Below are 22,312 nucleotides of genomic sequence, written 5' to 3' on the forward strand. Positions count from 1 at the left end.
ACCAGGAAACCCAGCTCCCCTCAGCCCAAAGGCCACAGCAACCTTTCTGCATCCTGATGCAGAGCTGGCTGGGCCTCCTCCCCCTGGTGCTCACCCTGCTCCAGCACAGAAACCAGGCTGGTTACACACCTCTGGGAAAAGGTGATCCCTGATCCTTACCCCTCAGGGAAGGCAGTCCTATGTAACATCCACAGGGCCCTAAGGAGAGGGGACTGCTGTCACCCCCACACTGGTTACGGTGCTGAGCCCTGCTGGGACATCAGGGGCTCAGGGAGAAGTGAACCAACAGTTGGGAACATCGATTGGGCAGATCCAGGAGTGGCTGCAAAAATGAGGAAACTGTTTAGCAAAGAGTATAGAAAATTTTATTGTGGCCAGAGCTACTAAAGAGCTCTGTACATGATTTTGGGACTGGTTCTGCATGGACAGAGATCAAGAAAACACACAAGGTCTGCTCAGGGGCACCTGCTGCAGAGGAATTACCAATGCCTTCTGGTGGAGGGACAGCTGGCCTTGGAAAACCCTGAGCCCAGTGTTGCTGCAGAGTTTCCTTGGATGACAGTGGACATGAGGAGAAACAAGAGGAAGGGCTTTGTCTAACCAGGACCCATTGGTGAGCAGATGCCCTGGTCTCTGCAGACACCCAGTGCCACATGTGCTGGTCCACAAAGGCTGGATCCACACTCACCTGCTTTTCCAAAGGGTCACGCTGCCAGTGGATACTGCTAGCCACAGCAGCAAGGGAAGCTGTAAGGAAGGTGACCACAGGCCAGCCCTTCCTGCAAACTGACACAAAATTACTTCAACAGCTACATGAGACTTCACTTTTGCTGATCAATGGATCATGTAATTCGATGAGGAGTCAAGGCTCCTCATCCCAGTTCTTTCAGGAGACAAAAATCAGACAACAGAGAACAGTGGTAAGGCAGCCCTTTAAAACACCCCCAAGTCTTTCTCCCTGGGGCTGGTCTCTCCCATCAAGGCTGGGAGTCCAGCCTGCCTGTCCCATGTTGGCTGTGCCCAAAGAGCTTTTGTCATCAGACATCCTGTCCTGCTCTGAACCATTTCAGATAAGTGTTTGCAGATTGAGACAGGTGAGGGGAGAGCACCTTCACTTGCCTCACACAGCAAACCTGCTCTGCCCTGTCCTTCCCTCACCTGCACCCACTGCGGTCTGGACAAAGGGTCGGTTGTGCTGTCCATGCATCAAAGATTTGGTAGGGTGATGAAGACTCCTCTGGCTTCCTTTTCTTTCCTAATTCTTCCCCGTTTGTTCACCAGCACCAGGGGCCTGTCTGGAAATGGTGCAACTGGTCACATCAGCCACTGCCACTCAGGGCACCGGCCGTGCCAGGGCTGTGCACGTGCCATGGCTGCCAAGTGACAAATCATGTCAGGCACTCCCATGCCCGTGGCAAGGCCTGTTAGGCTCTGTGCATAGCTGCTCTCCCAGGCTCTGAGGTTAGATGGATACTAGGCAGATATGGGCTTGCTGGAAGCCCCAGCCTCAGTGCTCAGCCAGGAATTTGGAACGGGGCACGCTGCCTGGGGAAGCCAAGAGGGCAGGGAAAGCTGAGGTGCTGCAGGACAGCAGCCCAGACAGATTCCTGCTTCTCACCCCCAGCACAGGCTGCTGTGACTCGAGGCACTGGCTGTGTGCCCCAGTGTCTGCTGTGGGATCCTTCTGCACCACACAAACTACAGGCTTGGCTGGGCACTAATGCAGATCTGGCAGCCTGGGAAAGGTTTCAGGACTTGCTGTATCCCAAAGCTTCTGATATGAGAAGGCTGCACTCTGGGGCACCCCAGGCTGCTGGGAAGGGGGAGCAGCTCAAACTACATTGCCTTCCAGAGAACATGCTGGTGGTGGACTTGGCTTGAGGGGGCACAGTGGAAAGCGGTATAGGGAAGGGACAATCCTGAGGTTACTCCCTGACCACCTGCTGAAGCCCCTGCGCATGATTCAAAGACTGACAGGGTTTAGGCAGATGGGAAACACAGATTTCAGGGTGCAGGGAAGAGCAGAGATGCAGCCTGGTTCTTCCCCACACACTCTCCTGGGAAGTCCCTGCAGTACCAGTGTGCAGAGGGCCAGGAGGGGTTGGACCTTTCCTAAGGAAAGCACTGGAACTCTCTCGAGCAACAGGTCTGCCTCAGGTTTGACACCTTTTGCTGTCTCTTGCCTTTGGCTGAGGGTGAGAAATGTCCCACTGCAGCCTGACAGCACATGCACAGTGAGGGATGAGTCCCTTAGGCCTCTACACAACACTAACACTGTTCCCAAAGGCTGTGGCTTTGGAATGCTGATCCCTAGGCCGCTGTGGTGTTTGTCCTTATGTCCTTTGAGCATGGATCATATCTGCTCACACGTTGCTTGCTGGTGCATTTTCTGTGGTCAGGCTCGGTTGTGCACTCCCTGGGTTGGAGCTGGGGGACAAGAGGTTCTCCACTGCTCTTACTTACAAACACATCGGGAACCTTAGGAAAAAGTTCCAGGTCTTGTTCCAAGCGTCTGTCCTGCTGGCAGCCTCTCCTTTTTACCTTGTGCTCAGAATACAGGTTCTTCTTCCTGTCACCTCTGGGATTGTCTGTGGACAAGGGATAATGTTGAGAGTTGCTTGAGTTATTCTTAGGAGGCCCTTGAAGGGCTGTGCTCCCAAGGCGAGTCTGAGCCACAGGAATCTCATCCATGGACTCAGCAGACTCTGAGTGATAGTCAGCTGGGGGTCCTGCTGCCTGGATGAGGCTGATGAGGCTGGGGGGCACAACAGCTCTCAGAGGAGAAGTTGGCACTAAGAGGTGAAGGCTGTGGCAAGGTGAGATGGCAGCAGCTGTGGCTGGGAACTCTGCAGATGGAAATAAAGGGAGCAGAAAGCTTGAGAGAGATCTCTCAGCTCCACAAAGACATCAACAAGTCCAGGAACTCTGCTGTGGCTGATCCACCAGTGTTAAAGAAAATCATGCCTCTATTTATACAAAATTCAGCAGAGAAACTGAGTGGGGCACTCTCACCTGACTGGGGATCTGGGAAGGAGGGTTGACGTGTAGCATGTTCTTTAGATCCACTGTCCACTGCCAAGGAAGAAGCTCTGTGCATCTTCTTTCTTCTTTTCTTCTGTTGCTGTGAAAGCAAGAGGCCCAAGAGAGGAGAATTCAGTTTATCAGCCCAAAGTAATGAGACAGACAGTTTTTTTACTTTGCTACCTCTTTTTAATTCCTACTACTTTGAATAATGAGCACTAGGTATAACCAAAGTCCAAGAATATTTTATAGTTTAAGACTGAGTTGCTATAAAACAGTGATAGAGAACAGGTATTGAATGAACACACACATTATCTGCATACAGTGATTCTCTGTGTGTTGTCTCATACAGCTGGAGGGTTTATGAGACACTGATCACTTGTATTGGTAAAGCCAAACTAGAAGAGGGGGCCAAAACTCACATAGCACAGGACATCCCAAGAGAGGGACAGTTCTTGTCCAAAATACAAGTACAGATGAAAAGCAGTTTTTCTTATCATGTAGGTGACAAGATTTTGATAATAAGCTTGGAGGAAAGGGGAAGAGCACCACCATCTGCCATTTGAGCAAGAGGGGAGAGCATCTGGATGCAGATACATGAATATCAGGAGCACAGTCCAAGGACTTTGGACAGCTGTTTCATAGGCTCAAGCTTCATGCCCTGTGTGAGCAGGGGGTAAGCACAGCCTGCACTGGAGTGAGCGTGTGCCCCTGCACCTCGGTGGATTGTCAGCAGCAGAGGTTTGGGGTGTAGCAGGTCCTGCTTACCTGAGAAGGGACTGCAAAGCGAAGAGCTGGGGGGTCTGGGGAGGAGCTCTGCTCGGGGTCACCTTCTTTGCTGTGGACGTAGAGCTTTGGAAGGCTAAAACACACAGCAGACACACAAGGTGAGTCCCTAAGACAGGACTTAACTCTGATTCCCTCGTTGCTTGCATGTACACATCAGCCTGACTGAAGCCTCCCCTGCCTTGCACAGCATTCCCAGCAAAACTGCAGGGGAGCTTTTCCTCCACAGCTGTGCCAAATATGAAGGAAATTCCCAGGGACACAAGTTAACAGGCAAGGATTAATTAAGAGACAAAGATCTCCTTTTCCCATGAGTGCTTGCCTGTGTTATAAACTTTGCATCTCTTGACAACCTGAAATCATGTAACTATAATGAGCACATACAGGAGTTACAGGACAAATCAGGCAGCTTCAAAGTAATTTTAACATAAAACAATTAATAGAAACCACTTTGATATAAAACATTTACTGTAAAACAACATTAATAGAGTATTCTAGGAATGATATTTTCCCAGGGAAGGGAAAGCAAGTATTTACCCCCTCTTGGAACTCAAAGATTTCACTGTGTCTTGGTCAAAATACTGGTGGCTCCCTATCCTCCTAAGTATTTTTGTCTTAGGGTCCATCAGTGACCTTGATGACAATTTCCCATTCACCATACACACTGCTGGGAGACTCTTCTCACCCTTTTCCTGAAGTTACTGTTGAGAATTCCACTGCTTGAATTCCAGGGTCTGTATAGCCAGGGTTACCTGACAATAAATCTGCTTCCTGGAAAAAAAAAATTAACATTTTCAGACTAATATGGACACAGAATGGAGAAGAGGGATTTTCACTAGATGTCTCCTTTCTCCTCATGACATACATTTTCTGCCACCCTTACAGGTAGCACAGCTGAAACTCAGCAGGACTCTGGTGCTTAAGAAGATGGAAAACCAAGACCGATACAATTAGAAGTCCCTGATTCGTTCATTTAGTCCAGGCAGTATCTTGTGTGACTCAAAACCAAATCACACTTAGAGAGATCAGCTTAGTCATTTCTTGGGACCACATTCAAAATACCACTTAAAGCCTCCATTAGTTACACAGTTCAATCCGAGGAACTACACAGTGAATGCAAAAAACATCTTTTAAATGCAAAATGGTGAGGAAGATGAAAGCATGAAACATACAGGAAAAACATAAAGTATTTGCTGTTTCTTGTATGATCCTGTATGACTGATAACTGCTGTTTTTTAAAAAAAGCATGTGATACATTGAATATTTGCCTCAGGTACAGCTGAACTCAAAGTAATGCCACAATGAACATGAAAATTGCATATTTTCAGATACGTATAAGAAGACTCAATAAATGAGCCTCCTAAATCCAAGTGTTTGCATTACAGAAAAGGACTCCAATTCTCCCTCAAAAAGACCCAGTTAAGATGGTCAGAGTACCAAGGGATGCAGGCCACGAAGCCCTGTTATCAAAAAGGATAAACCATGCTCAGAAGAACCCTGACACTACTTATCAGCTCCTCTTAAACTTGAATAACCAGCAGGACATTTTCCTCTTAAGCATTTTAGCATCCAGTGATTATAAAGACACTCATTTTAAGGTAACTTTCAGGTGGTAAAGAGGGAGGGATTTAAAATGTGACAGGCATTAGCTTCAAAAATAGCTTAAACAAGCTCATGAAGACCTATTTTTCTGAACAGCCTGATCAGCAAATTTGAGAAAATGAAGTCAGAGTTGGACATCCCCCAAATGGGTTCCTGAGAGATCCAGGGCCTCTGCACTTCACCAAATTCATAAACAACCAACAAAAGAGCAGAGCAGTGAGAAGCCTGGTGATGACACTCCCTGATGTAAGGCATTAAAAATGAAAGTCAGCCGCAAAGAGCTGCGGAAAGAACCTTGTAATCCTGAATTACAGGGTGAGAAAATGGCACACAAAAATCAATGTTGCTAGAGGTAAAGATAGAAAGTGATGCACGTGGGGAAAGCAGGGCAAACTTTATGGACAGAGCCAGGGTCTCTGAAATAGAAAACAATCCCTGGAGCTGCACGTTCAGTGGCAGCCAAGAAATCATTTCAGATGTTAGGGATAAAAAGGAAAGGCAAATAAAAGGAGAAAATAGAAAATAGCTTCATGTTACTGAATAAATTCATCAAAAGCCTGGACACTGGATTCTTTATAGTGTTCCAGCATCTTTCACCACAGAAGACCAGGAAGAAGGTACAGAGAACAGTGACAATGAGAGGGACTGAGCAGTTTCTGTACAAGAAACAGCTGACGGACCAGGCTTCTTCAGTCAGAAGATGGAATACTCAGGGCAGATATCAGTGGAGAAAGCCTATGGGGAATAATTGTTTAGCAGCTCTCTAACACAGCACTTAGAGAGCATCAAATGAAAAAAAATCAGGTAGTAGTTTCAAAAGAAACAGAAGAAAGGCTGCATTTCTGACACAGCATGGAAATAAGCTGCAGCACTCACTGCCATAGGGTGCTGCAGGTGCTAAATGTGACATGGACTCAAGTGAGAAAGGTTCATGTGAGAAACCAGCAGATACAAAGCTGTTTGAAGCTCTGTGCTCCAGAAGCCCCTAACACACCCTCCTGAGTGTCTCAGGAGCCAGAGCTGGCCAGTGTCAGAGCCAGCACACTGGTCTGATCCCCTTTGGCCAGCCTTCTCCCCATGCAGCAGAGATACTTCCAAAACCACTAGTTCCTTTCAAACAGCTTGGCCTCAATGTCTGGAGTCTCTGTACTCGTGCAATTGTTAGATAAGAGAGTTGCCAAACTGGAAAGACTTCAGAATTGCTGCATTTTGTTAACATGCTCTGTGTTTGACTGGTCTTGGAAAGAAAAAAGAAAGAGGTGGAGAGGAATTTGCAGCTGTTTTATAGATGGCAATATAAAATTTGAAGGGAACTGGTGTAGCAATTGCAACTATTAGGAGTTTCTGATTTGAGAATTATGCTATTTAGATCTATTACAGGCAGGATTTTCTGCAAGTGCAAGATTAATAATCCACAAAAATTTACTACATGTATTTCACACAGAACTTGTAACTCAAGTCAGATCATTGCTGACCATTGACTGAACACCAAATGTGCACAAATGTCTCCTCAAAGCTCCTTGGGGGCATTTACAACCACGATTTACATTCAGGCCTCATGCACCTGAGTCACAAGTGAAGGAGACCAGACACAGTCTTGTGTCTCTGTGACTGCACAGGTGTTTTCAGAGGGAAGCAGGTCGTGGTTGAAGGGAGCTGTAGCAGGAGACATCCCAGTGTGCAGAGTAACTGAAAACAATCAGGGCTCAATGTCCACAGTGCACAAACAGGACTGCAGGACCAGCACTGCGAGGGAGATTAATAAATGATTCATCTCGAGAATAACATGAACGATTTCTTTCCAAGCGGGGAATGAAAGAGCCTTTTTAAAATCCATTTTGTTCATTTCAGCCTTCTATAAATAATATATCACCAAAGCAGCCACATAAATGAAAGTACTCCACTAAAGCTGAGAAGCGGAAACAAATGGAAGCAGATTCGCTCAGTAGAAAATACAGTGTTCTCTCAGTGTGACAGAAGCTACAGCCACAGCAGAGTCCAAGCCTCCTTCTGCTCTCAGGCATCAGCAGGACAGCCAGAATCCTTCCACTGCAGCACCAAGACAAGCCACTCTTTGCAGCTGGGTTGTTCGGATTCAGCTGTTAGTCCTGCTGAAAACAGACTGCGGGATGGACAGACCACCGGGCAAACCCTGGCCCTGCTCACCAAACACCAGCTGTGTCCACCCCCAGGACCATGGTTACAAGCTCATGATGAATTCAGCTCCCTTGCCTGCTGCAGCTGCCCTTATCAACCACTTCAGTGACAGCAAATGCCCTGAAGTGCTGTCTGCCTGGAGGGGAGGTAGAATTGAACTGGAAAAAATCGCTCTTGTCCCAGGGAAAGTGGATCTCTGAGGATGAGAGTGAAGACAAGGTTCATCTTAAGGCAACACTGGAAGAAAGAAACAATGCTGAAAATTTGAGGGAAGCTGAGTAAAATCTGTGTCTATTATTTAAAAATCAACCCTCACCAACCTGAATCAGTGTCCAAAGCAAGTTCAAAGCTTTAGGAATGTGAGAAGAATCACATCCCAGCTGGCCTCCTATGAAAGCCAGCTCCCTGGCATGAATGCAATTGTGCATTAAAGCATCAGTTTTGGTTTAGTTTGTATTTTTTTTGGACTGCTATGCAACAGCCTACAGAAAAAATCGTTACTTGCACATCCTGCTTTGGGTACAGTAACAGAGGCAAAGGCTCAATGTGTCCAACTGGTTTGCATTTTTTGTGACACCTGAACCCCTTAAGTGTGCAAAATTAGGGCTTTGGCTTTGTGCATGTTCTGAGAAGGATTCTACAAGTACATAAGAATCCTTTAACCTGAACAAGAATCCTCTAACCCGAACATAGCCAAAGACTTAACTACAGACCAACACGGAAAACTGAAGCCAAAACCAACACCGAAGCTGGAATAAGGCTCAAAAACAGGGATTAAAGGGGAAATGCATGTTTCTTCTTAGTCCCTAAAATGAATGAGCAGTTCAGACAAAAGCGGGAAGAGGATGATTTCCATTTTATGCTCACAACACGTTGGATCAATTACAAAGGGCTGCTGTGTTCAAGCTAAAGAAGGCTGCATTCAACATAGCTTACAAAAGGCAAGTCACTTGGTGTCCTCCTACTCCAATCTATTTGTTTGTGTTTATCTCTGGTTGCTATGTAAGAAACAAGGAAAATCTGGTGGGTTAACATTTTTTTTAACAATGTTACTGGGCATCATCCAGTCTTTCTTGTTCCCCAAGGACTGCAGCCCTGAAACACCGAACTCCTTTTCACCCTGCTCCTTCCAGGCTTGCTGCTCCAAATTAACCATATTCACACATATCTAGAGAAGCACCAGTGCAAACAGGAGAACACCACTGAAAGGCTGCATCCCAAATGTGCACACACACGTGAAGTTCACCCCCGTTCAAACACATTTTCGGTACTGATTAATATTCAGTAACTAGATGATTAGAGCTAATGCTTTATTATTGTTTTAATTTTCATAGTAAGCAAAGCTCCATGAGACAAAGTGCCAAATATTTTTGTTGTCATGGAAACCTCTGTTTAAACTGAAAGTTCAACTTTTCCAAAACAACTAAAAAAAATATATATATGAAAAGCTAGGGACTCCATATTATACAAAACTGAATTAGCTGACTTTCCCCTTTGCTTTGATAGGGAGAAACCATGGATGAGTCTAGAGAGATCCCAGTATTTCTACCCATGATACATGGATGAAGCTTGGATTTAATTAATTTCTTATGAAATGTAAAACTGGTTGTATAGTAGGTAACTTGCATAAAGTGAAAAATTACACAGGACTGAGAATCACAGAATAATTTAGACTAAGAAGAATTTCTGGAATTTTCTAATTCAGCTCCCTGATAAAGCCAGTACATAATTTGTCTGGTCAAAATTTGAGCTAATCCAATAATTTATTTTGCCTTGTAGCAAAATAAATTGTACTGAACCTCTCAATTCAGAGCAGGGTATATCTGCCTCTGCAGAGTGCAGCAGCATTAAAGAGCTTGTAGAACTCTTTTTACAGAGATACAGATCAACATCATGGTAATCACAAGGACCCTTATCACTATGTAGTCTCAATTCAAAGAAAAGCAGATATCTGGGTCATTTCTGAATGACTGGCGTCCTTTTCACTTTGAAGATGGTTAAATTATCGGGCTGATCAGCTGCTCCATGATTAGTTTCTCCAGCCTTAGAGCTGGTCTCACTTGCAGCCATGACCTGGGATACTGTTCCCACAGGCCACCAAGATGTGCTCTGCCACCTAAACAGCTGGTCCTGCCCTTTTCAGGGAAAGGATTCTTCCCACTCTTCAGTCACCCTCCTTTGTGCTGAGCCAGGCATTTATGTGACTGCTTGGTGAACCAAATGGGAAGGAGCTGGGCCAGCTCAACTATTTTTTTAATAACTTTATTGTTACTCAGATGAGTTTCCCCACCCTGTTCTAACGAACAGCTGTGCTGGCAGAGGAGATGAGACACTGTAGGGCCCAAAACAAGTGGTGGAGGAAGAGCGTGGGTGGGATTGATTCCTTTGAAAGCAGTGCTTGCTTATGCCTAAAGTGTTCATCGAATTACAGGCCGTACACTCTCTCACATCCTACTCAACCCCATCAAAGTACCTCTAAAGTCTTATCTCTAGCAACTGCCTTTAAAATCTGGAGCTCAGAAAAGTGAAGCAACCTTTACACTGCGGACAAGTGAGGCTGGTTTTGAGAAATGGACTGAAAGCAGGATGAGTACCTGACTGGGTCTCACTTGGGAGGAACAAGGTTCCTGTTGCTTGTCCACTTTTTCTGGCTCTTGCTGTGGCCGCTGCTGCAGGATGTACTCGTACGTCGTCAGCTTGTGCCACACTGGGAGGAAAGAAAGAAATCTGTCAGCACAGGAAAGGCCACTCCTCACTGCACTTACACAAACAGCCTGAATAACCACACAATCCAATGGTAACTATAAACACAAGAGGACGGATACTCTAAGCCAAAAGTACCTGTGCACTGTATTATATCTTTTATGCACCTTACTATATCCTTTATTGTCATCATCACAACACTTCCTTACAGTCCCACTGCTCTTCACCACATGATGGTACAGCCTTCTGGACTGCAGTAATTTGTTCAGCTCATTTCAGAGCAAATCCATTATTCATACCCAACAGGTATGAATAGCTCAGTGAGCAATCAGAAGGTATGTGATGCTAAATGGAGGAAAGAAATTGCTCAGGTTACTGTGTCCTGTAGAGATTGAGGCACTTAATGTGCAAACCAGTGAGCATCAAATGCACGGCCTGCCTCGTGCCAAACAGATGTGCCCAGAGCTCACATGTCCCGGAGTTTATGTGCTCTTAAGGTCCCCCACACAAACACATCTGCTTCCACAAATGACCAAAAGCACATGACATTTCTGAGCAGCTTGGTTTCTTCGTGAGACCCAAAATCTTATCAGGGTCCAAAACTCAGACATTCCTACCATAATGACCCTGCTGTGGTAAGTATTTTTAGAGAACAAAATCCAGAAATGGATGCTTAAGATTTTTACTGCACAGCCTGATAGTTATTCCTCCTTTTCACAGAAGCACAGCAGTTAAAGCAGATGCCTGGGATGTGGGACATCCGGACTAAAATCCTTCCTCTGCCTGAAGACACTGAAGATATCAGTAATATCTTATCTCTCAAAGCCAGAGGAGCAGAGGACTACACAGGAAAATGGGGGAGAGCAGAGGAGAAGGTGCCCCTCTGCTAAAGCAATCACCTTATGAAGAAATAAAAATTCAGGATCCATTTGGCCAGGAAGACAGAGCACAGAGAGATGAATGTGAGTCTGCAGCCAAGTGATTAGCAAATGCACTTGATGGGGACAGTGCAGAGTGCTGGCAAGTGCTCCTAGAATGGCGCCGTTTGCTTTCTTTGAGAAACAGAATATTGCTTCACAAGCAAAGGGCTATAAACCATTTTTAATTTAGAGTTCGTTGGTTTCTGAGTACTTACTGTGTAACTTTTAAAATATTTTAATAGAGCTATTTAGTTAAAATACTGCACTTCTTGGCCAGATAAGATTGCAGCACATAACACACAACATATAATCACAGCCTGTCAAGAGCCACATATCCTTTCCTATATTCCCTTCCTATATTCCCTACTACTTTTTTCTTTTTATTCTGCTGACCACTGGCCTCCTAGTATTGAAGAAAAAATATATTCTCCCTCCAAATTTGTGAAGTGCTGTGCTTCACTGAATGCCTTTAGAACTGAGTCTGAATCAAGACTAGTAATTTTTAATACACATGGACCTACTATCTGGAGAATAACCTACATCCTTCCTTTTGAGTGATCACCGTGAGTAATTAAAATCAGGACAGTAACTCTGAAATTTCCGCTGTGCTTGTAACAAAACTAGATTCTAAATTTTCAAAGTCATACCTGACTTCAGTCAGGTTTTTTTATGCAAAGCCTAAGGGCATTACCACTCACAGGGATGCTATTTTCTTTCTGTAATTTAATTATTTAAAAACAAAAAGGCTTATGAAAAAATACTTATGAACAGTAATTAAATTTCAATTGGTAAACTGTACTTCTAGTCCCAAAAGAGGGTAGACAGTTCATTAAAACACTGTCCTTAAAGCATTCAGAGGAGACTATTGACAACTACAGATGTGAAATAAGAGGAATTAAACCAGACATACTTTGTCTATCTCCCTGAAATCCAGGTTTTAAGTTAAATGCAGTTGTAAGTGCAATGCATACTCAAATGTAGCACAAAATATAGGTTTCAGTATAGTAACACTCCTCCTTCAAAGCAAGGACTTACTACATTCTGCACAGCTGGAACCAGTTTCATTAGAGCAGCAGATTTTAATGTAACAAACCATTAGCAAAAATTAACAATGATTTAATTAATTAATTAATTTTAAATTGGGCCAAAAGTAAAAGTTAATTTGGCTCAAAATTGATTCTGAAAGAGGATAAAGAATCACCCCAAGACAAGAGAAACCAAAAATCCCCTGAAACCCGGAGCAGAGCTGCGCGTGTGGCACGCACGCAGGCTTCTGGCATTGAAAGCAGGTCTCTATCCCAGGCACGGAGCACCCTCTGGTGGAAGCTGTGCACAAGGACAGGACAAATACTGCTCAGAACTAAACCGAATAATCTGGAGTGGCCCCAGCTTTGATATGCTTTTTGTCTTTCCACGGTTCTAGAGATCAACCTTTTGAATCCCCGGGTATCGCCATTAGCCCAGCAAAGCCAACAGTCAATTCCACCAAGAAAGCAAAATTGCAGCATGACCAAATTTAAGTCAAGCTCAGAGAGGCTCTAGAAGGAAAAGGACGGTGTCCTCACTGACTGTAACATCCGTGCCAGCTGAGGAACACTCACCCATCGAATGCTGCACTTCAGCACTGCAGCTGGTTTGCTTCTGGAGCCGCGCTGGTTTGTGCTGACCTAGTTTGTGTTGGCACCTGCACAGATGTTAACTGAGACCCTGAAAATCCATCCAAGGATCCTCTGTAACTGCCGTCCTTCACTTCTCTTCCACCACATCCCTCCTTCCCTAGTTTTGGCACCACCATCTAATACAAGTGTAAGATCTTTTCCCATCACGACTTTCGTCAGCAGCCAAAAAGCATTGGCTTCATTTTAGACGATGACTGAAAAAAGGTTTTTGATGCCCATCTGTACATAAACAAACATAAATACCCCTTCTTGACAGAGCAACAACCAGGAGATCTAAAGAGAAGCCTTTCTGAAAGCCTCTTCCCCTGAATTCCACAAGTCTTGTGTCAATATGGTATAAGTTCCATAAAGCGACCTTGGCCTGGATGTCAGGGTTCCTATTAGAAATTTAGCTCAGAACATCCACATTTCTCTGGGATAAGGGAGAAACAGGCTCTCTCACACACCCAAGGTACAGTGAGGAGACTCACAGAGCCCATATGCAGAGTCAATCTGAATCTGCCATTGCTGGCACCATGCCAGGATTGACCACTTCATCCCACCCGGTCTCTCCAATCCTCTCCCACGTGCTTCAGTTCCAGGACAACACAGCTCAAACATGAATGCAAAGGCCCAATGCAAGCCTCACCTTACACATGCACTGATAAGCCTACCTGGTACTGAGGGAAACTCAGAAACTCAGAAGTATGATGTTAACCCCCAATTTTCTACCTTTCCAATGGCAATCTTGCACAACGTGTGTCTATTTGTGACAGGGGTGAACACAGAATGAATGCAGGATGAGTAGAAGCTAATAAAATGAAAACAAAATAGGGATGTAGATGACAGGAACATAACACCTACAGAGATAAATGTGAAAGGTCAAGAGGTGGCCCAGCAGGATCACGGTCACCAGGCTCAGAAGAATAAAAATCCCAGCTGTGACCAAAATGGCAGGTGCCTTGGTCTCAACAGGAGATGCAGGAAGAAACACAAGCCAGCGGTCCATGTGGTTCCTTAGAGCTGTAAAACAAAGGGAATTGGAGGTTAAATGGATTGTCCAGGTAGGAAATATCTTTAACTAAACTTTACAGCTGGAAATCTTGTTAACTCAAAAGTAGCTGCAGACCCACTATGCACTGGCGGCCTAAGAAATCTGGTGCCTGTGGGGAATTTAGGAAGAGCAGTTAGCTCTGTAAGGAAAGACACTCCATCCAGCTGAGCAGAGATACTCTAACAGAAACATAAAATAGACAGAGTAGGAATGGAGTTCCTCCTGAGTGGAAGAGCCCACAGAACCCAAACCCATATGGAGATATGCTGGCTGGTTCACAGGATGCTCAACTGAAGCACTGCAGTACCATCGAAGTGGTGGTCGGAGCGGAGCATCGTGGGGTCGACGAAGAACTCCACAAAGACGTAGAAAGCAACGAGCAGCAGAAGCCCCAGGCCCAGGATGGCAGACAGAACACTATTCAAAAAAAGCCTGCAAGAAGGGGAGAGGTCTCAGTGGCTTCAATAACATCACACATACAATTCAATATCCCAGACTCTAATAAAGATGGAGATAAAGACAGCTGTCTCAAATTACTGTCACGCTTTCTTACACTTATGATAGATACCGGTGAACAGTCTGACTTTATTTTTGTTACCCCGAGGGACTAAACTGTGACCCTTTAGAGCAGCTGTGGTTACAAAACACTCAAGTATATCTAGGACAAAGAGCTCCCTGCACAAAATCTGAAGGCAGTGAAACGTGGCACCCAGCAGCAACAACACTTTGCTCTCCACAGGGTTTTAGGGCGGGAAAGTAAACTGAGAAGCATCAGTGATAGTCTGCTTATTCTTATCTGAAACCTGGCATGGATTAGAGGTGTCTATATGCTGCTGTGAATCCTGCCAGCTGGCAGGTCTTGTAGGGAAAGCACACAATCTGGATGCAGGTGGTTTCAGATTGGAACAGCATGATCATGGTTCTGTTCCCACTCCAGCTCTCAGAAACATTAAGGACACCCAATTAACATCCTGTAAGCTTTTTCTAATAGCAAAGAATAAGAGTATGTCCTCTGTTTTTACTCATAGATGTTCAGTTACAAAATTCTAATTGTTGGGATTTTATCCCTGGTTATTTGAACATCATAATCATGCTTGTATTTTCCACCTAATTTTCTCATGACTGATTTTACTCAGCCAGAAACTGAAAGAAAAGTGGTTCTGTGTGGCTGAGTACAGACTGAACTGAGATGCAGGAGAAGCTTGGGAAGAGAAGGAGTGACATTACTGATGCAGTGTTTTGCTCCTGTCACAACGCCAGGCTCCTACCAGTAATTCCTCTCTCCCACACAGTTGTTGAGCCATTTGCAGTGATGATCAAAGCCACATACACACTTGTTGCAAGTTCCACAGTGCTTTGACTTGGCACTCCTGCCAAAGAAAGGGTGGCATTAGCGTGGCAGCACCAGCTCATTACCATGACTTTCCAGTGACACAAACACAGGGGAGATACAGCAGCAGAGATCCTGGTAATAGTGTGAAAACCTTCTGCATCAAGAGCACTTCAACTCCCAAACTCACTGGACCACAATCCCAAACACTACCAAATTTGCCTTGCAGTGCACTGCATGATTTCTAAACTGGAAATTGTTGATTTCTGATTTGAATCCCTTCAGCAGTTCTACAAAGCTTGATCTTAATGCCTGCCCTTCAAGCATTTCCTGCTACCGTATTAGCATACAGCCAGATACAAGCACGCACACACACACTGTTACACACTGTTAGGTCAAACACCAACACCCAGCTAACACAGAACACAACAGCCCTCTCCACACAACACGTGAGCAATGAAATAAAACACAGAACCCTGCACACATTTGACAGTAGGTGCCTACCCAACCACCTGAACCCTGCCACGGGATGAAGCTGAGCTCGCGCTGCAGGGGCTCCGTTTCAACCGTTCAGTCTGACATTACAGAACTAATGGTGAAGTGCAAAGGCAAAGAAGACAGAGAAATAGGAAGAAAAGATACTTACACATCCACATCACAGACATGGCAGTGATGGTTTTCAATGACATGGGCATGCTGGTTACGATTGAAGGTGGCCAGAGGCCCCAGATAGTTTTTTTCTCGCACATTTGCGTCCGCAGGATCAATGGAGACTGCAGTAAGATGAACAACTAAATGGTAGATAAAACACACTCCTGGACACTGAAGTAAGTACACAGTTAAGGATTTAATGTTTTTAAATTTATCTTTTAATCCTTAATACACAAAGCCCACATAGATGAGGAATGACTTAGAATTGGAAACCACTATATAAGTGATTGCAGCAGTTTATTAACAGAGATGTTTGCACTGTAATAAATATCCTCCGGAAAAAGATAACTAAATCTACAGGAACAATCTTCCTTATTGTATACTATGCTGCCTCACAGAATTCCTAGCACAGGGAGTTTTTAAGAGTTACCTTTACTTACCAGAACCTGACCTTGCTGACACAGGTCCACATTTCTTAGTCTGTACAGACTCCTTGGAAAGGAGAGCGGTTAAGGTTGTGCACATGCCCCTTCACAAGACCAAATTCCAAGAAGGAAAAAACAAAAGTCACATCAAGGAACTAGTATTGATCACCTTGCTTCCCTTTTCCTTAGCCAGAATTCCAAGAAAGAGGAGCACCCCTTTAGAGTAGGCTCCTACACAATTTACAGCCAGGATCCAGGATTTGTCATTGCTCCTTGAAACATTACATGTTTGGATTCTTGTTTCAAAATGCAGTACTAAGTCAGAACAACTATGTTTTAGGCTTATTTTGATCAGACACCTGAAGTAGCTGCTGATATTGGGAAAGAACATACAAATATATATGAATATGCAAATGCAAAGCAGCAACCCTGCATGCTTGGAGGACCCCTGTGCTCAAGGGTTTCCTTTTCAATACACTGCAGCTAAATAAGCATGTGTGCAAAAATTAACCTTCTGGTTACACCCAGATGTGCACATCACTGATCATATCAAGGTCTATGGAAAATAGAGCAATGTAGTAAGGAAAAAAATTGAGGTCTTTGAGAGGTCCAGCTGACTGGAGCTCTGATGGCTGGTGTAGCAGAATGGGAAGGGATTTGCCTTTGACACAAAAGAGACATTAGTGCTTTATTAACTGGAAGTAAAACTTTGGGATACATTAATCTGTTGAATTAGAATGACTTTAGATTGCATTATGAAGATATTTGGTAGACAAATTCACGAGGTTTGAGCTGTGATAGTACCAAGGATTTGGGTAAGCTAAGTAGATGTAAGACCATTGTGAGCTAATGACATTAATGCCTAAATCACACAGATATAACTGAAACAATGATAAGTAAAATCATCCCAAACATATCAAAGACTCATAGACCAACATAAATCAGATGTATAAATGATGTAAGATGCACATCCCATCTCTTCAGAACTTTTCCTAGGATTCTCTCAGTAATATTTCTTGGTTATCTGGTTCTGGCTAAGCAAGCACCAAGTGTCACTGAGCCACTTGGTCAATTTTATTTTCACCAGGAAGATGCTGCCAGAAAGATGAGAAAAGCCAACACTTGCTCACAAATTATAAACCCTCACCAGGCTGTTAAGTACTAAATTCAAACCTCAGAATACCGGTGACCTAAAGTGAGGATTTCAAAATAACTGGTTTTTATAGACAGGACAAGAACAAGGTGATGGTTATTGGTCCATAGATTCTGGTCCAGCTGCTTTCTCCTGTGCTTCCTATGCTAACTGCTGTTAAAAAAACCCCACTGACAGTTTGTTACAGCTCTTGTTCTCCTCTTGACCAAAGGATACGATATAGCCAGCGGGCAGCCAGTGGCGGGGCAGGAGAGGAACCAGGATTCCAAAGCCAACCAGCGCAAAGAAGAGGTACAGCAGCCAGGCAATGATCTGGAACAGGTGCAGTGGCCAGCTCCAGCCATTTCTTCGAGCACGTTGGACCTGCACCTCGGGGACAGCTTCACCCAAATCCTCTGGAGCTATCTTATTATGAGGTTTGTTGCAGATATTCATCTACAGAAATCAAAAATGGAAAACAAAAAGGACGTGATACAAACATATTGTGCCCGAGCCTTGGTGCTGGCCACATGCTACAAGGTGGACCAAGTTAGAGAGACTAAAATGATGACACATCTGAGGAGAGACTTCTCTCTGCATGGTGGATTTGTGATCACTAGGAACAAAAGGGTAAAAACAATTTCACAGGCTAAAAGCAAGTGCTGCTGTCTGCGTGAAACCACCATACCCCAAATTTGCAGCTAAGGGAAACTCGCAGGTTTTGCCAGTCTTTGAATGGCTCTAGACCTAAATGGAGTAAGAAGAGCAAAGAGGGTATTTTGGAGGCAGCCTGGAGAGACACTATGATATGTTGTGGCCTGGGGATGTGTTCCTGTCAGATGATGCCTGGAGGATGTCAGAACAAACACTTTCACCTGTCTCAGAGATGCCAGGTCTCCCTGCCAGGTCGTGCAGACACGTGCAGTGAGAGCCTGTGGCCCCATGGCAGCACACGGTCTAATACTGCAATTTAGCACAAGGAAACAGAGATGCCTTTGTCAGGAATAAAGGAAGTACAAAGACTAGAAACTGAAAAAGCGAACTGATAACTCAATGACAAAAAGGGAAAAAGAAGCAGGAGCTACTACACAACACAAGTATAAATCAGACTGTTGCTAGAGGAAGAGAACTGAAAGTTGCACATGCAGGACATCCATGCAGGAAGCAGCTTGGTTATTCAGCTGTCCTACGATATCTGGACTCCTGGCACGACGCAGCAAGACTTAACTGCAAAGATGAGTTATGAACCGTAACCTGGAAAGTTCCAGATGTTTACAATTTTTGACTGCACAACAGCTCTGAGCTTGGAGGCACTTTCTCCTTTTTTTTGGTTTGTGTTGGATTATTAGTTGCTGTTTTTCACTTGCCACAGAGCTGGGAGGAGTTTCTAACAAGAGAGAGTTGGGCTGCTCTGCTTCACGGAAAACTCAGGTGCAAGAGATACCAGGGAGAGCAAAGCAGGCAGCAGGTCTGGGGCAGCAGCACAAAACCAGCACTGAGAAGCTCTGCTTGACCTGGGCCGACTCCTGGTACCTCTCACCACTCCCACCCTTCCTTAGTAACTAAAGAGGATGTGGAATTAACAACTCACATGATAAGCAACTTCAATTAGTCTGATTAACTTGCATGTGAGAGCATTGAAAGAAAAGGAGGAGGACTCTGGCTCACTTGTGGTGTTTCTGATAATGGTTCCAATGCCAGAGCAATGCCACAGGGCTGGAACAGAGCAAGTATGGCAACGTGCTGAGAGTGAGCAGGACAATTCCAGTCTTGGTATGCCAACAGTCCTTCAGCCCCAGGCAAAGGGCTGGAAACGTCTTTTGGGGTCAACTGGTAGAAGAGTGAGTAAGAATAGAAAAGAACATAATTTATATTCCTCAGCACAGTCCTGTCGACAAGCAGCCTTTGAGGTAATTAGCAGCATCTGCCTGCATTCATAGCTTAAAGTGCTACATGGCAACTGGCTCATCGCTGAGGAGAAACAGTTTCCAATCATACCATCTTTTTCTCATTAGGTTGTTGAAAACTTGCTTGTGCATCACTTTGAGCTACCTGATACAAAACCTGCTCAGATCATTTGAAGAAATTCCCAGGTTTTTCCTTTCTCCTAATCAGACCTTGGCTAGGGAAACAGGCCCACAGAGACCCTGAAAAAAAAAGGAGGAGGTTCCGCTGCAAGATTTTGCTGTTTTGTGACACTGGATGGTTTTAACACTATGGTATTTAATGTCCAAAACTTTAGTAGAATTGGACAGAATTCTGTCAAACTCTATGACTGAAGCTTCTTCCTGGCCGGGCTGTCCCTATGGCTGCAGCCATCCCAGAGCAGAATCTGGCTGTAACAGGCTCTCAGGAAGGAAGAAAGCCATGTGCAAGGCTTTGCTTGTCCCATTTCAGGAGCAAAGTTCCTCTTGCCTTTCCCTGACAACTCAATGGCTTGTAGCTGATGCACTGATGAAAAACAAAGCTCTGTGCCAAGAGGACGCAGCAGAGAATCATAGAATGGTTTGGGTTGGAAGGGACCTCAAAGCTCATCTTGTTCCACCCCTTGCCATGGGCAGGGACACCTTCCACTATCCCAGGTTGCTCCAAGCCCTGTCCAACCTGGCTGTGGACACTTCCAGGGATGGGGCAGCCACAGCTTCTCTGGGCAACCTGTGCCAGGGCCTCACCACCCTCACAGCCAAGAGTTTCCTCCTACTATCCAATCTGACCCTGCCCTCTGTCAGTGCGAAGCCATTCCCCCTTGTCCAGACACTCCGCCTCCCCCTCCCGATGGGATGCCTTTATGCTGTGGGTATGCCTAGCACTCCTTTCTACCCAGCTCCAGAAAACGCTGAATACAAAAAACAAAGCATGAAGTCACTGTCAGGGTGCTCAGGGCAGACAGCGAGAGAAGCACCGGTACGCAGGGGCAGTCACCAGAGCAGGCACCAGGGGCCGAGCCGGGCGAGCGGGTTCCCGAGCAGCCGCTCTGGTAAGAGCGGCGTAAACCCCTCCCGCACCTCCAGCACCTCCCTCGCCTCACCTTCTCCCCGCAGAAGCGGTTGGCAGCGGCCCCGCCCCTGCCTCATGCCCGGGCAGGGCGCGGGGCCCGCGGCCGAGGCCTCCACGGCCGCTCCCGGCGCCTCCTCGGGCCGCTGGGCCCGTCGCCATGGCAACGGCTACGGCGGCGCGCGGGGCCCAAACGGCGCCGGGCGCGATCGTTCCGCGGGGACACGGGAGGAAGGAGCGAGGCTCCGTCCCGCGTCAGTCCCGGTGTGGGGTCCTCACTGAGACCCACGCCCGGGGAAATCCAGGCTACGACACGCCCCACCCTCCCAGGAGGTGACATTTCATATGCCTAGCGATGCCCTAGGAGCCAGCGGTGGAGGCTGGTTGTGAGCCAAAGCCACCCTGCTCCTGGAAAATTCCCTTCCCTATTATGTCAAGTAGTCTTTATCGCATGGAAGTGTATTATTTTTGTTAATATATATATTCAGATTTACACTGAGATGTAAATGAGATCGCAGAATTTTACTGGAGTGGTTTGTGTTTAGGTAAAGCAAATTAAAGGACATGGAAGTATGGATTGCTTCTGGGAAGCATAGAGTTGTCTAGGAAAGATAAAGGATCCCCTGGGCTACTGGGATAATGCAGCATTTGACATTGCTTTGAAATCCTCCCAGCATCATCTGGTGTCAGTAATTCCACCAAGATGGACCCCAGGGATGCCTGGATTATGGAATCACAGATTATCATGAGTTGGAAGGGATCCACAAAGAGCACTGAGTCTGACTCCTGGCTCTGCACAGGACAACCCCAAGAATCACACCATGTGTTGTCCAAATGCTTCCTGAACTCTGTCAGGTTTGGTGCTGTGACCACTTCACTTAATCAATAAACAAGCAGCAAGAACCATGAAATTATTAAGTTTGGGAAAGCCCTCTAAGATTATCGAGTCCAATTGTTAACCCTGCACCACTATGTTCACCACTAAACCAGATGCCCAAGTGACACATCCACACACCCTTTGAACACTTCCAGGAATTCCACTGCTGCCCTGGGCAGCCTTTTCCAGTCCCTGACCACCCCTTCTGTGCAGAAATTTTCTCTGATATCCGATCCAAACCCCTCCTGGCACAACTTGAGGTTGTTTTCTCTCATCCTGTTACATGTTACCTGGGAGAAGAGGCTGATCCCCACCTGGCTACAGCCTCCTTTCAGGGAGTTGTAGAGAGTGATATGGCCACTCCTTTTCTCCAGGCTGAGCCCCACCAGGTCCCTCAGTCACCTCTCATCAGACCTGTGCTCCAGACCCTTCCCCAGATCCATTGCACTTCTCTGGACACGCTTCAGCTGCTCCACATCCTGCCTGCAGTGAATTTTGAGAAGTTTTACTGTCATTAGCAGCCAGTAACGTGGGTGTAAGTGATTAATCAAGTCGTGTTGTCCCTGAAGGACAGAAGAAACCAGCCCCAAACTCCGTTTGTGGTGCCCGGTTTGGCCGGGACACCTCGTGAGCAGGGATAAATATTTACCCCTGTAATTCCCCACTTTGCATCCCAGCCTCTCTCCGCAGTGGGCACGGGCCAGCTGCGGATTTTGGTGACGCAGCAGGGCCGGCCCTGCCAGCCCTGCCCGCAGCTCCACTGCCCCCGGGGAGGCTTTTCCCTGTCCTCCGGCGAGGCAGCCCCGCGGAGCCCCGGGAGCCGCTGCCCGGCGCACAAGGAGCTCTTTATGAGCCGCCCGCCGTCTGCGCACAGCGGCTGCTTTGTGCTGGCCGGACACTCACCTGAGAAGGCTTCTGTGTGCCGAGGGAAGGGTGTCCTGGAGGCGGCATGTCCTTCCCTCGCTGTCCCCAAAGGCCCTCGTCACCTTTTCAACCTCCGGC

The 22,312-nt window shown here is 45.9% G+C and overlaps 1 protein-coding gene across 3 annotated transcripts; it reads right to left on the reverse strand.

Moving 5' to 3' along the window:
* Positions 1-342: 342 nt before the first annotated feature.
* ZDHHC1 (zinc finger DHHC-type containing 1) lies at positions 343-20,569 on the reverse strand. 3 transcript variants are annotated; one of them, XM_027716160.2, is made up of 12 exons: positions 20,468-20,569; positions 17,677-17,895; positions 16,323-16,374; positions 15,878-16,004; positions 15,170-15,271; positions 14,209-14,333; positions 13,712-13,870; positions 10,161-10,273; positions 4,493-4,578; positions 3,790-3,883; positions 3,013-3,121; positions 343-2,588 (listed from the first exon to the last, which is right to left on the reverse strand). In XM_027716160.2, the coding sequence occupies exons 2-12, from the start codon at positions 17,893-17,895 to the stop codon at positions 2,311-2,313; spliced, it is 1,464 nt and encodes a 487-aa protein (XP_027571961.1). In that variant the 5' UTR covers positions 20,468-20,569; the 3' UTR covers positions 343-2,310. The 3 variants fall into 3 exon arrangements, with proteins under 3 accessions (XP_027571961.1, XP_027571964.1, XP_027571967.1); XM_027716163.2 differs by lacking the exon at positions 16,323-16,374 and having other exon boundaries at positions 15,878-16,053; XM_027716166.2 differs by lacking the exon at positions 15,170-15,271.
* Positions 20,570-22,312: the final 1,743 nt, after the last annotated feature.

The sequence above is a fragment of the Pipra filicauda genome, unplaced genomic scaffold (assembly GCF_003945595.2).
Source record: "Pipra filicauda isolate LSUMZ 115617 unplaced genomic scaffold, ASM394559v2 scaffold205_size1947385_pilon, whole genome shotgun sequence".
NCBI classification, from domain to species: domain Eukaryota; kingdom Metazoa; phylum Chordata; class Aves; order Passeriformes; family Pipridae; genus Pipra; species Pipra filicauda.

Excerpts from the sequence above, each read along its gene's own strand:
- ZDHHC1 (XM_027716160.2), bottom strand. The coding sequence starts at position 17,895 with ATGAATATCTGCAACAAACCTCATAATAAGATAGCTCCAGAGGATTTG. Across the intron at positions 13,871-14,208 it reads CTCCGACCACCACTTCGATG|CTCTAAGGAACCACATGGAC; the intron begins GTACTGCAGTGC and ends TTTGTTTTACAG. Across the intron at positions 2,589-3,012 it reads CTTCCCAGATCCCCAGTCAG|ACAATCCCAGAGGTGACAGG; the intron begins GTGAGAGTGCCC and ends CCTTGTCCACAG.